Source organism: Lithobates pipiens, unplaced genomic scaffold, assembly GCF_037356315.1.
Source record: "Lithobates pipiens isolate NorthernLeopardFrog02 unplaced genomic scaffold, aLitPip1_a1.2 Scaffold_19, whole genome shotgun sequence".
NCBI classification, from domain to species: Eukaryota; Metazoa; Chordata; class Amphibia; order Anura; family Ranidae; genus Lithobates; species Lithobates pipiens.
Window position 1 is genome coordinate 242508802 of NW_027507764.1, and position 12978 is coordinate 242521779.

Consider the following 12978-nt stretch of genomic DNA (forward strand, 5'->3'; position numbering starts at 1 on the left):
ATGCTTGTGTTTGTGTACAGGTATGAAAAAGATGCTTGTTTTAACAGAACAATGTATAACATAGCTAGTATTATGCCCAAAGTTACCTGATCTATTGTTAGGTGACATGCGAACTGGAGAAATGGATGGTGTCCTAGAGGAAGAATAAGGTCTTTGCCGGTCTCTTTCAATGGTTGATGATGATGCTACAAATTGGTACTGGGACCATCCATCCTAAAAAATTAAAATAACATTTTTAAAAATAGACTCCACGGAGCAAAGTTGTGTATATGTGTGTGTATATATATATATAAATAAATGCCATTCCAGATGTTATAGTCCTGAACAGGTTAAAGTGGTTGTGAACCCTTACATTTACCCAGTGATGTGACTGGCCTCAGATGATACACAGAGATGAAACATATTCTCCTACATACGCTGTTCCGATTTATCTGTAGTCCCCTCTTCCCTACAAATGTTCAAAGTCCAGAATTTCTATACTATGTCTAAACTTTCAGAAAGCAGGGGACAGGGAGCTGAGAGCTGACTGGAGGGAAGGGATACAACCCCCTTCACACAGCACACAGGAACAGCTGAGGCTGTCAATTTTAGGCTGTGTGCTGGAGTTCCCTCCCCTGTCACCTTTTTCTCTTTGTGTCAGGAAAACGTATCAGAACTCTCGTGCATATAGCAGAGGAATGAGGCAGCAGACAGAAATGGGATATACTTTGTTCATATTTCATGTCTGAGGTTTACATCATATCTTAGTCAATTGCACAATATCCACAAAACAGTGAAAGGTAAAGAGAACTTTGGTACAAGAGCAAGGGTCAGACTTACAGGAAGAATACCAGACTGCCTAACAATATTATGATTTTAGTCGTAACACTCTTAAATTCTATATTTACCTATGGAATCATTTTCCTTTGAAACACATATTTATGAAAGCAGTATTTAACCCTAAAGCAAACATTGTTTATGTCACCTACCAATTCATAGATGTGATGGCTGCATTTGTTTTTTTTTTCTTTCTTTTTTTTTACATGGGGATCCTGCCAGTAGGTCTTAAGTTTTTTTAAAAGATCAAGCTGTCCTGCAGATGTATCAGTTACAGGGTTGAGACAAGCCATTTACTACTGACAGGGGTGCTTACAAATATTGACTTTTATTTATTTATGTAAAATCTTTCCAAAAAAGAAAAACTGCTTATGAAGTTTCAGCTGGAGTTCAGCTTAAAATGTTTTTAGTGTACATAAATCTGCTAGTACATCTAACACTCCCTACCCCTAGATTAACAATTCTGCTATCCAAAGGTTTCCCTGGACTCCTTTATCCAGAGTGGAAGCGCTATAATAATGGAGGTGTGTTACTGATAAATCGCATTATGCCCCGATGGCATAAACTGACAAAACGCGTAGGGAGGAGTCAATGTCTGTGACGTCACAATGCACGCCGAAGCTGTTTACAAGCAGACTGGTTCCCAGGAACTTTTGATTGCTACATACTGGATTTTATCTGGAATATTGTGAGTTTTTAATATCACTACTTTCTAATAAATCGATTTACAGTTTTACACTATGTTGGCGGTTTTTATGTCTTTCCCATGGGCTCTAAGACAGAGAGATCCTTACCATTAGCCATGACACTATCCCCTTCAGTATAACAGAGGGAGCCAATTAGATCTTTGGTTAAGTCAGTCAATGGTGCAGCAATGGTGAGACAAAACACCGATTAATAGCTATATTATATATCATAGCTAACTATGCCCAAAAATGCTCTGACCTGTTAGGGGTCAAGGATCAATTCTGTATGGCCTCTACTTTGATAATTTGGGGTTTTACTAGCCACAATGTACCCTAGGTACTTGGCTTCCTCCATCCCAACTGCACACTTCTCGGAGTTGATCTTTGCCTTCTTCAAATAGTCTAGGACTGCCTGAACCCAAGGAAGGAGCGATTCCCAATTGGTACTAAAAATGACAATGTCCAGATAGAACAAAGCGTATTAACGATGAGGGTGTAGTGTCCTGTCCATTGCCCTTTGAAATGTGCCCGGAGCAGAGTGCAGGCCATTGGCATCTATTAATACTGAAAGTAACCTTCAAGGGTGGAAAAAGCAGATTTCTCCCTGGCTTCCTGGGTGAGGGGTATCTACCAGTATCTTATAGTGAGGTCTAAAGTGGTGATATACCGAACTCTCAACTCATCTACACGGGGCACCGGATCGGCATCACATTTGGAAATGTCATTAATATTCACGCTGTGATTCTTACTGCTCAAGCATTCTCTGCACCTCCTCAGACACTGCCTTTCTATGTACTTCTGGAATATGATAGGGCTTTAAATGGACCTTTACATTAGGTTCTGTTATAATGTCATACTCAATGAGACCAGGCAATCCTGAGAACATCCTTTTGTTTCTCTGTAAAAACACTTTCATTTGCCACGTTTGAGGCTTAGACAAGGTAAAAGCAATCTGCACTCCTCAACTCCTGCAGGGTCCCCTAAATTGACATCTAGTGCAGCTGATACCTATTCTCTGGCTCTCCAGGGTTTTAACAGATTTACATGATAAATTTGGTAAGGTTTTCTTTTTCTAGGCTAGTTCACCTCACCCACTTTTTTCCACCACCTCAAACGATCCCTGCTACTTGGCTATGGTTTGATAAAGGGGCATTCCTGTTTGCCCTGAAACATGTAGCCACACCCCCTCCACTTTCTGTCATTATTACCCAGCCGAAAGAGGTGCTGTTTGGAGCCGCAGCCATCTTGCTACTTCTGGAAGCTGCTGTTGTTTATATTCCAGCCTGAAGACAGATGTACTTCCATCAAGAACTCTGCTTCAGCTAGCCACATGACTCCACTGCTCTGCAGCCTCACTGTGATCCTATAGAGGTCTATATGGGTTTATGACAAGCATTGATCCACTTTTAACTAGTGAGTACATTTTTATTGTGTTTTTATTAAATCGCTACACCTAAATGGAGCTTGTTTGTTGTGTTTGTTTTTTATATATGCATTAGGATCTCAAGACCTGATCTGAGAAGAGCTGTACCACTTCACCTGGTGTTCCCTACAACTCTTCTGGCCCTCTTATGTGTCCTGTTAAAAGATGGTTGGGTTCTAGTCAGCACAATAGCTTATCCTTTTTTTCTACTGAGTACTCCTTTTCTCCAACTATCAAAAACAAGAAAAGGGGAAATTGGATATTTTCATAATACTAACAGAACTTATTAAGGCTGTGAATGCATTACTGCCTAACAAAGCTTTAGGCACTAAAGGCCTACTGGCCCAGTTAATTAAAAAACAAAACAAAACCATTTTAACTTTAATGATAGATACCCTATAGCACCTGTCAAACACAAGGCCTGTGGGATGAATCCGGCCCACCAGGCCATTTCACGTGACTCTCACACCTCTCCTGTGCTGTGGCACCACCCTCATTTCTGCCCCCACCTTGTCACAGAAGTCTGCAGCAGAAAAGGAGGACAGAACTTTTCTACCAGATCCTACACTTCTCTGCGCAGCCACAGCACCGCTTTGTCTCACTACTCCCGAGCTAAGCATTCAAAGCATTCAGCAGACTCTGGTCCTCCTCCAGGCCCTGTGCTTTTTGCTTCCCAGCTCTGCCCTCAGCAACTTCCTCACAGCAGTACAAGGTAAGGGGAGTGCACTGCGATAGAAAGTTGGGTGGGGGACTCTTGACAGATGGTGGGGGGATTCTACACATATGATGATCTGCTCATAATTTTATGAGAATAATACAATTCTATGTCAGTTGAAAAAGAGGGTTGAACACCGCTGTCATCATCCACAAGAAAGGTTATTGGTGACAGCTCAGATAGAACACCACGGCAATACCATGTTCTGTCTGAGTATTCTCCAATAAAGCTTCTTGTGGATAACATGAGCAGTTTGTGACCTTCCTTTTCAGACTTGCATCATCTGCTACAGTAGTGTGAGCTCCATGCTGGTCTGCACCTGCCCTTCATGGCTTAAAGTGGTTGTAAAGGTTCATTTTTTATTTTTTTTAAATAACAAACATGTCATACTTATCTCCACTGTGCAGCTCGTTTTGCACAGAGTGGCCCCGATCCTCCTGTTCTGGGGTCCCACGGCGGCTGTCTCGGCTCCTCCTCGCAATAGCTAACCCCCTCGGGAAGCTCTCTTGCGGGAGCGCTTCCATCTCATACACTCTGCGTCCATAGACACAGAGTGTATGTCTCAGTCCCACCCCCCTGGCGGCCGTGTCATTTGGATTTGATTGACAGCAGCGCGAGCCAATGGCTGTGCTGCTATCAATCTATCCAATGAAGAGCCAAGAAGACCTGGCTGAGGAGAGCCGAGAAGCCAGTGCATTCTCGGCGCTGGACTTTCAAGGGCTCAGGTAAGTAAATGGGGGGCTGAGGGGCCAGTAAGCATCGGATGTTTTTTCACCTTAATGCATAGGAACCTTTACAACCCCTTTAAGTCTTTACGTTTAATATAATACATTTATATAGTCCTACAGATACAGCTGATCCTTTTGAGGGCAACCATAAGGCCTCATGCACACTGGATGTTATATTAACATTATAAAAATGTCAGTAGCTCTGCAGTGAGTTTTTCAACGTTTTTACAAAAGCGTTTGTTAGCTGTTTTTTTTCAGTTTTTTATTCAATGGCTCAAATGCTGGTGAGCCGTGTTTTTGAGCATTTATCAGCGTTTTCTTGAGATTAGAGCATTTTTACAGGTGAAAAACACCTCTCAGAAGCCACTAGTTTGGGGGGGGGGGGGGGGTTTCCAGCCAAAGAACGCCCCAGCCAAAAACAGTTGATAACAGCCTATGTGTGCATGGACACACAGGATAACATGCTGGAGAGTTTATTGACTGTAGAAAAAAATGTCTGAAGCCAAAAACAGCAGCTGTCAAAATGTCCAGTGTGCATGAGGCCTAATGCTGATGCAGCCCACAATTAAATTGTTTGACACCCCTGCCTTACGGTCTGCTTTTGATTCTTGCCAACTCTCCCCATCTATGTATGCAGCTCTCTCCATCTATGTATGCAGCTAATATTATAGTAAGGCCTAACCCAGGCAAGGGTTCAACTTTACCTGACTCTTATAGACCAATATCATTATTGAATACAGAAAAAGGTCCTTTTTACCTGCCTCACAACATACATACACAAGCTAGTACATATGGATCAGTCAGGCTTCATCATGGGTGGATTAGCCCAATATATATTAACAGAGTCTTTCTTAGAATTCAACACTCCCTTGATATAGTGGGCAGTTGAGCTATTTTGTTATTGGACAAAGCTAAGGCCTTCAACAGTGTTAAGTGACCTTACCTGTGGGAAACCCTTCCGCTTTTTGTCATAGGCCCTTGTAGGAATAACTGAATGGTAACGGAAAAGCTTAGCTCCCAGGATACCCAACCAGGGTACCCAACGGGGAGCCCCCTATTATACCTTTCATTAGCACTGGAACTGCTAAGAATTTAAGAAGAAAATATGGTTCTATACGCTGGTTACACCTTACTAATTCTATGCGAAACTACCTCCCTCTCAAATCTTATAGCCATAATTTGTACCCATCGCAAGCAGTTTGCAATAGGGGCCAGGAGTGCCAGCGGAGGGCTGAGAAGAGAGAATCAGGGCTGCTCTTTGCAAAACCATTGCACAGAACAGGTAAGTATAACATATGTACTATTTTTTTTTTTTTAAATAAAAAAAAATACCATTAACCACCTCATTAGCCGAATGATGGCCGTAGAGCAGGCGCGTTCGTCCGGGTGGCCGTCCCTGGATGTCCTGATGTTTACTTCCGCAATGCGCACCGCCACGGGCGCGCATCGCGGAAGTTCTGTGTTCGCCGTGTCCCCCGGGGACAGGCAAACACAGATCGCTGTAAACGGCCAATCACAGCGGCCGTTTACAGCGTGATCGGCGTGTCCAATGGGAGATGATCTCATATGTAAACATATGAGATCATCTCTCAGCGCCGCTCTCCCTCCTCACACAGACAGTGTGAGAGGGGAGAGATGAACGGCTGCAGCGGCAGCTGTTCTGCCTCGAGTTAAAAAAAAAAAAGTAAAAAAAAAAAGCGCCATCCTCCCCCAGCAGTGCCATCCGCCCCAGTGCAATACACCCCAGTGCCATCCACCCCAGTGCTACCTGCCCCCAGTGCCATCCACCCCAGTGCTACCTGCCCCCAGTGCCATCCACCCCAGTGCTACCTGCCCCCAGTGCCACCTGCCCCCAGTGCCACCTGTTGTCAGTGCCATTTGTCCCCAGTGCCATCTGTCATCAGTGCCACGTATAAGTGCCATCTGTCATCAGTGCCACGTGTCATCAGTGCCACATAGTGCCATCTGTCATCAGTGCCACGTATTAGTGCCATCTGTCATCAGTGCCACGTATCAGTGCCATTTGTCATCAGTGCTACCTGTCAGTGTCATGTGCCATCTGTTGTCAGTATCACGTGTCATCAATGCCACTTATCAGTGCCATCTGTCATCAGTGTCACGCGTCATCGGTGCCATGTATTAGTGCCATCTTCATCGGTGGCACGTATTAGTGCCACGTATTAGTGCCATCTGTCATCAGTGCCACGTATTAGTGCCATGTGTCTTCAGTGCCACGTATTAGTGCCACGTGTCATCAGTGCCACGTATAAGTGCCACATATTAGTGCCATCTGTCATCAGTGCTACGTGTCATCAGTGCCACGTATAAGTGTCATCATTGCCACGTATCAGTGCCATCTGTCATCAGTGTCACGTGTCATTGTCCTGGTGCTTCAAAAGTGTAATAAATAGTCAACAAGTTAGATGTGTAATTTATGTTCCTAGAACACATGATGGCGCTACCTGCATGTTGGGCCTCTCTATGTGGCCAGGCTGTGAAAAAGTCCCACACATGTGGTATTGTAATACTCAGGAGTAGCAGAATTTTTTGGGGGGTGTCATTTGTGGTATACACATGCCACGTGAGAGAAATAACCTATTACAATGACAATTTTGTGGAGAAAAAAAAATGAAAAATCGTAATTTTGCAAGAATTGTGGAAAAAAAATGACAACATCAAAAAGCTCACTATGCCTCTTACTAAATACCTTGGAATGTCTACTTTACAAAAAGGGGTCATTTGGGGGGTATTTGTACTTTCCTGACTTGTTCGGGTCACAAGAAGCGAGATAGGCCACCAGTACATCAGATGTGATCAATTTTGTGCGATTCGCACCACAGCTTGTAGACTCTCTAACTTTCACAAAGACCAAATGATATCCACTAATTTGGGTTATTTTTACCAAAGATATGTAGCAGTATAAATTGTGGCCAAAATTTATGAAGAAAAATTTATAATTTGCATAATTCTGTCACAGAAATATGCGTTTTTTTCATAATTTTCGGTCTTTTTTCATTTATAGCGCAAAAAATAAAAACCCCAGAGGTGATCAAATACCACCAAAAGAAAGCTCTATTTATGGGAAAAAAAGGACAAAAAATTCATTTGGGTACAGTGTTGCATGACTGAGTAATTGTCATTCAAATTGTGAGAGCACCGAAAGCTGAAAATTGGTCTGGGCAGGAAGGGTGTTTAATTGCCTAGTAAGCAGGTGGTTAATATCACTTTAATACTATTAGCATTTAGCCAATTCCTGTTCCTAGCCAGTAGACATCTAGCTAAAAAATGATTATAGCCCTTTCCCCCCCACTGTTGAAACTTGAGTCAAAACCTGCCTTGGACTGGAAAAGTTCATGTACAAAAGTAAAAAAAAATTGTGGTGAGAATGACTGATAATACCCAAACTGACATCAATAGTTTTGATTCAAGATATGCTGCTATGATATCCTACTTATACAGTGTTGATACTTGGTACTGAGATGTGTCAGGGCAATAATTAATACTAGGGGAAAAAAGGGGTACTCAGCAAGACAATTCAATCTAGTGTGTTGAAACATGAAGTCTATTTCTCTTTCATGTTATATAAATATATCCTGAGATCTAATGCACTTAACCACTTCAGCCCCGGACCATTTTGCTGGCCAAAGACCAGACCACTTTTTGTGATTCGGCACTGCGTCGCTTTAACTGACAATTGCGTGGTCATGTGACGTGGCTCCCAAACAAAATTGACGTCCTTTTTCTCCCACAAATAGAGCTTTCTTTTGGTGGTATTTGATCACCCCTGTGGTTTTTATTTTTTACGCTATAAACAAAAATAGAGCGACAATTTAAAAAAAAACGCATTATTTTTTACTTTTTGTTATAATAAATATCCCCCAAAAATATATAAAAAAATATATTTTTCCCTCAGTTTAGGCCGATACGTATTCTTCTACATATTTTTGGTAAAAAAAAATCGCAATAAGCGATTGATTGGTTTGCGCAAAAGTTATAGCGTTTACAAAATAAGGGATAGTTTTATGGCATTTTTATTAAAAAATTTTTTTTTACTAGTAATGGCTGCGATCAGCGATTTTTATTGTGATTGCGACATTATGGCAGACACATCGGACATTTATGACACATTTTTGGGACCATTGTCATTTATACAGCAATCACTGCTATACAAATGCAGTGATTCCTGTGTAAATGACACTGGCAGTGAAGGGGTTAACCAGTGGGTGGCAGTGTAGGGGTTAAGTGTTCCTAGGGGTGTGTTACTAACTGTTGGGGGCTGGGCTTTCTTTTAGTGAACACTGATCTCTGCTCCAATCACATGGAGCAGAGATCAGCATCACTTGTTGCTAGGCAGAACGGGGAGATGCTGTTTTCAACAGCATCTCTCCGTTCAGCCGCCGAGTAAGACTATCGCGCGTATGCCCGCGGTGATCGAGTCCGCGGGACCCGCGACCGGACTCACGTGGGTCCCAACCAGCACGCAAGCGCGCTGCTGGCGGAACGCTTACGATGGCAGGGCGGCATTAAAGATTGGACATACCTGTACGCCAATATGCCTGCCCATGCCATTCTGCCGACGTACATCCGCGTGCGCTGGTCGGGAAGTGGTTAAACAAGTCAATACGTTGAGCTACAAATACTATTCTGAAGAGATTTTAGCTAGAATTGTAATTTTTAGTGGATGCAAACTAGCCGTGTTTGTTTTTTTCTTTGTCTATTCATTTTTACAGCCCTGCTCCTTTTGTTCTATATCTCCTCCTTTTTCTACCACCTCCCCTTGATATTCTGCCCCCTTCATAAATATATCTGTACCATGCAATTCCTTTTTGTTTTGTACCTTGTCTTTTTGTATTTGTTTGCATGTCTGTACAGATAAGTTAAAAACACACAATAAAAACTATCAGATGTAAAAAAAAAAAAAATGCCAGAAAGGAAGAGGTGCAAACCTGGGGTGGATCAGATGAGCAGAGATTGCAAAGAAATGAGCCTGGGAGATATGCTTAAATCCCACAAAAAATTAAAACAGTATTTTCTCCCCAACAAATTACTTTGAATGAACTGATATTGTCAAATCATCAACTAAAGCGGTGTTCCAGCCTAGGGAAAAAAATAAAAGTCAGCAGCTACAAATACTGTAGCTGCTGACTTTTAGTTTAACCACTTCAGTTCCGGACCAATAAACACCTTAAGGACCAGAGGTCTTTTTGCAATTTCGCACTGCGCTGCTTTAACTGGTAATTGCGCGGTCATGCAATATTGCACCCAAACGAAATTTGCGTCCTTTTCTTCCCACAAATAGAGCTTTCTTTTGATGGTATTTGATTGCCTCTGCGATTTTTTTTTTTTGCGATATAAATGAAAAAAGAGCGAAAATTTTGAAAAAAAAAGATATTTTCTTCTTTTTGTTATAAGAAAAATCGAATAAACTAAATTTTAGTCATACATTGAGGGCAAAATTTATTCAGCCACATGTCTTTAGTAAAAAAAATGTCAATAAGCGTATATTTTTTGGTTTGCGCAAAAGTTATAGCGTCTACAAACTAGAGTACATTTTCTGGAATTTACACAGCTTTTAATTTATGACTGCCGATCTCATTTCTTGAGGTGCTAAAATGGCAGGGCAGTACAAATCCCCCCCAAATGACCCCATTTTGGAAAGTAGACACCCCAAGGAAATTGCTGATGGGTATGTTGAGCCCATTGAATATTTATTTTTTTTGTCCTAAGGGATTGAATAATGACAAAAAAAAAAAAAAAAAATTTTTTTTACAAAAAGTTGTCACTAAATGATATATTGCTCACACATGCCATGGTTATATGTGAAATGACACCCCAAAATACATTCTGCTGCTTCTCCCGAGTACGGGGATACCACATGTGTGGGACTTTTTGGGAGTCTAGTCGCGCACGGCACCCCGAAAACCAATCACCACCTTCAGGATTTCTAAGGGTGCAAATTTTTGATTTAACTCCTCACTACCTATCACAGTTTCGAAGGCCATAAAATGCCAAAATAGCACAAAACCCCCCCAAATGACCCCATTTTGGAAAGTAGACACCCCAAGCTATTTACTGAGAGGCATGTTGAGTCCATGGAATATTTTATATTTTGCCAAAAGTTGCGGGAATATTACAAACTTTTTTTTTTTTGCACAAAGTTGTCACTAAATGATATATTGCTCACACATGCTATGGGCAGAAGTCAAATTACACCCCAAAATAAATTCTGCTGCTTCTCCCGAGTACGGGGATACCACATGTGGGGGACTTTTTGGGAGCCTAGTTAACTAGCTACCTAGCGACACTAGCGACACTGATGCAGCGTTCAGAAAAATTATCGCTTAGTGACACTGGCAAAAGGGGGTGAAAGGGTTAACTAGCGGAAATCAGGGGGTTAAAACCATTATTGGGTAGTATATCGGGGTACCTAGCGCTATAAAAACCTGGCGGTGAACCTAAAAAAATAACTAGCTACCTAGCGACTGTAGCGACACTAATGCAGCGATCAGAAAAACGATCGCTTAGTGACACTGGCAAAAGGAGGTGAAAGGGTTAACTAGCGGCAATCAGGGGGTTAAAAACATTATTGGGTAGTATATCGGGGTACCTAGCGATATAAAAACCTGGCGGTGAACCTAAAAAAATAACTAGCTACCTAGCGACACATGCAGCGATCAGAAAAATTATCGCTTAGTGACACTGGCAAAAGGGGGTGAAAGGGTTAACTAGCGGCAATCAGGGGGTTAAAAACATTATTGGGTAGTATATCGGGGTACCTAGCGCTATAAAAACCTGGCGGTGAACCTAAAAAAATAACTAGCTACCTAGCGACTGTAGCGACACTAATGCAGCGATCAGAAAAACGATCGCTTAGTGACACTGGCAAAAGGGGGTGAAAGGGTTAACTAGCGGCAATCAGGGGGTTAAAAACATTATTGGGTAGTATATCGGGGTACCTAGCGATATAAAAACCTGGCGGTGAACCTAAAAAAATAACTAGCTACCTAGCGACACTAGCGACACATGCAGCGATCAGAAAAATGATCGCTTAGTGACACTGGCAAAAGGGGGTGAAAGGGTTAACTCTAGGGGCAATCAGGGGGTTAAATCTTTATTGGGGGGTGATAGGGGGCTACCCTGGACCTAACACTAACTGTCCTGACAGTTTTTACTGTCACAACTGACACTGAATGCATTGATCAGTAAAGAAATGATCAATGCAATCAGTGACACTGTGACTGGGGGGGGAGGGGGGCGGGGGGGGGATCGGGGGGCGATCGGGGGGGGGATCGGGGGGGGTTTGTGTGCCTGTGTGTACCTACATGTCAGTGTAGTGTTCGTGCACACTTACTTTTACTCTTCTCCTCGTAGTCCGGTCAAAAAGACCGCCCCGAGGAGAATGACATCACTTCCTCCTTCCTGTGTAAACAATACACAGGGGAGGAAGCTTCTCATTGGCCAGGAGCGATCCAGAGGGGGTGGCCGAAAACGAACGGCCATCCCCTCATCACGGATCGCTGCTGGACCGAATCGGACCGCCGTAACCAGCGGGAGGGGGTCCGATGGGACCCCCCACCCGCTGGAAGGCAATCACGTAGATGTACGTGATTCTGCCTGCCTGTGCCATTGTGCTGACGTACATTGGCAATACGGCGGTCCTGAAGTGGTTAAGGACACTTACCTGTCAACGTGGCTCGCGATGTCAGCACCCCAGCCGATTTTCGGATTTTCAGCTCTCGAGTGCTGCTGCCACCATTTGTGGTAAGGAAAACCGGCTGTGAAGCAAAACAGCCGGTTCCCTACTGCCCTTTCTAACTGGCCTGGTGGTGGAGGAAGGAGCAGGGGGGCCGAAATTCCGAGGAATGGCATCGCGGCGCAGTCTCCCAGAAGTAGGGATGGGTATTTGTCAAAAACAGGTGGAACTGTGCCTTAAGCAAACACATTCATCACAAGTTTTTGCATTTGTAAACCAGTAAAGTCACCATCATGCTAATTTGTGCCCCCACCAATGTGACTTGACCAGTCTTTATGTTTCACTAAGAATTTACCCAATTTATTTTCCTCACATGTGTCAAAATTCACCATCAAAAAGGAAAAAAGTTCCCCTTTCAGATGTCCAGCGATGAGCATGAAAAATGGTAAAACAGGAACTTCTCCTGGCATGACTGAAGTGAACTTTACCTTATTTTTCACAATTGTAAATCAAGTCTAGTATTCATTTTAACCCTCTTCCCTTGAATCCAATCTTAAAAACATGCTCATTATTTGTTAATTACCCTTTCTCTTTCTTTCAATAGTTTTGTTAAATGAAAAATGACATGTTATTTCCATTTAGACCAGCGAATTACTATTCATGTAATTTCATTTCTATTTTTTTTTCGCCACTAGAGAAATCCGTGCTGAGTTTGACAGCTCCTCCTTATGCCTCCAAACATCAAGTACTGTACCAATCAGCACTCTATTAAGCTGCCCAGGAGTACTAATCTGAAGAATATTGACCTTAACTGACAATCCTATCCTTCTCTCAGAAGTTTCAAGCAGTTATTACCAGTTATAAACATTAAACACTATTGGGCAATCATTAAGGGGAAAAAAATAATGCTTATTTTA

General features: G+C 42.5%; 1 protein-coding gene across 9 annotated transcripts in view; it reads right to left on the bottom strand.

The window, feature by feature from the left end:
• CTNND2 (catenin delta 2) overlaps positions 1-12978 on the bottom strand; it is a 918973-nt gene that overhangs the window by 30387 nt on the left and 875608 nt on the right. For all 9 annotated transcript variants that reach the window (XM_077491861.1, XM_077491860.1, XM_077491866.1 and 6 more), the window contains one exon: positions 87-213. In XM_077491861.1, coding sequence (XP_077347987.1) covers positions 87-213 — 127 coding nt within the window. The remainder of the gene's footprint in view (positions 1-86; positions 214-12978) is intronic.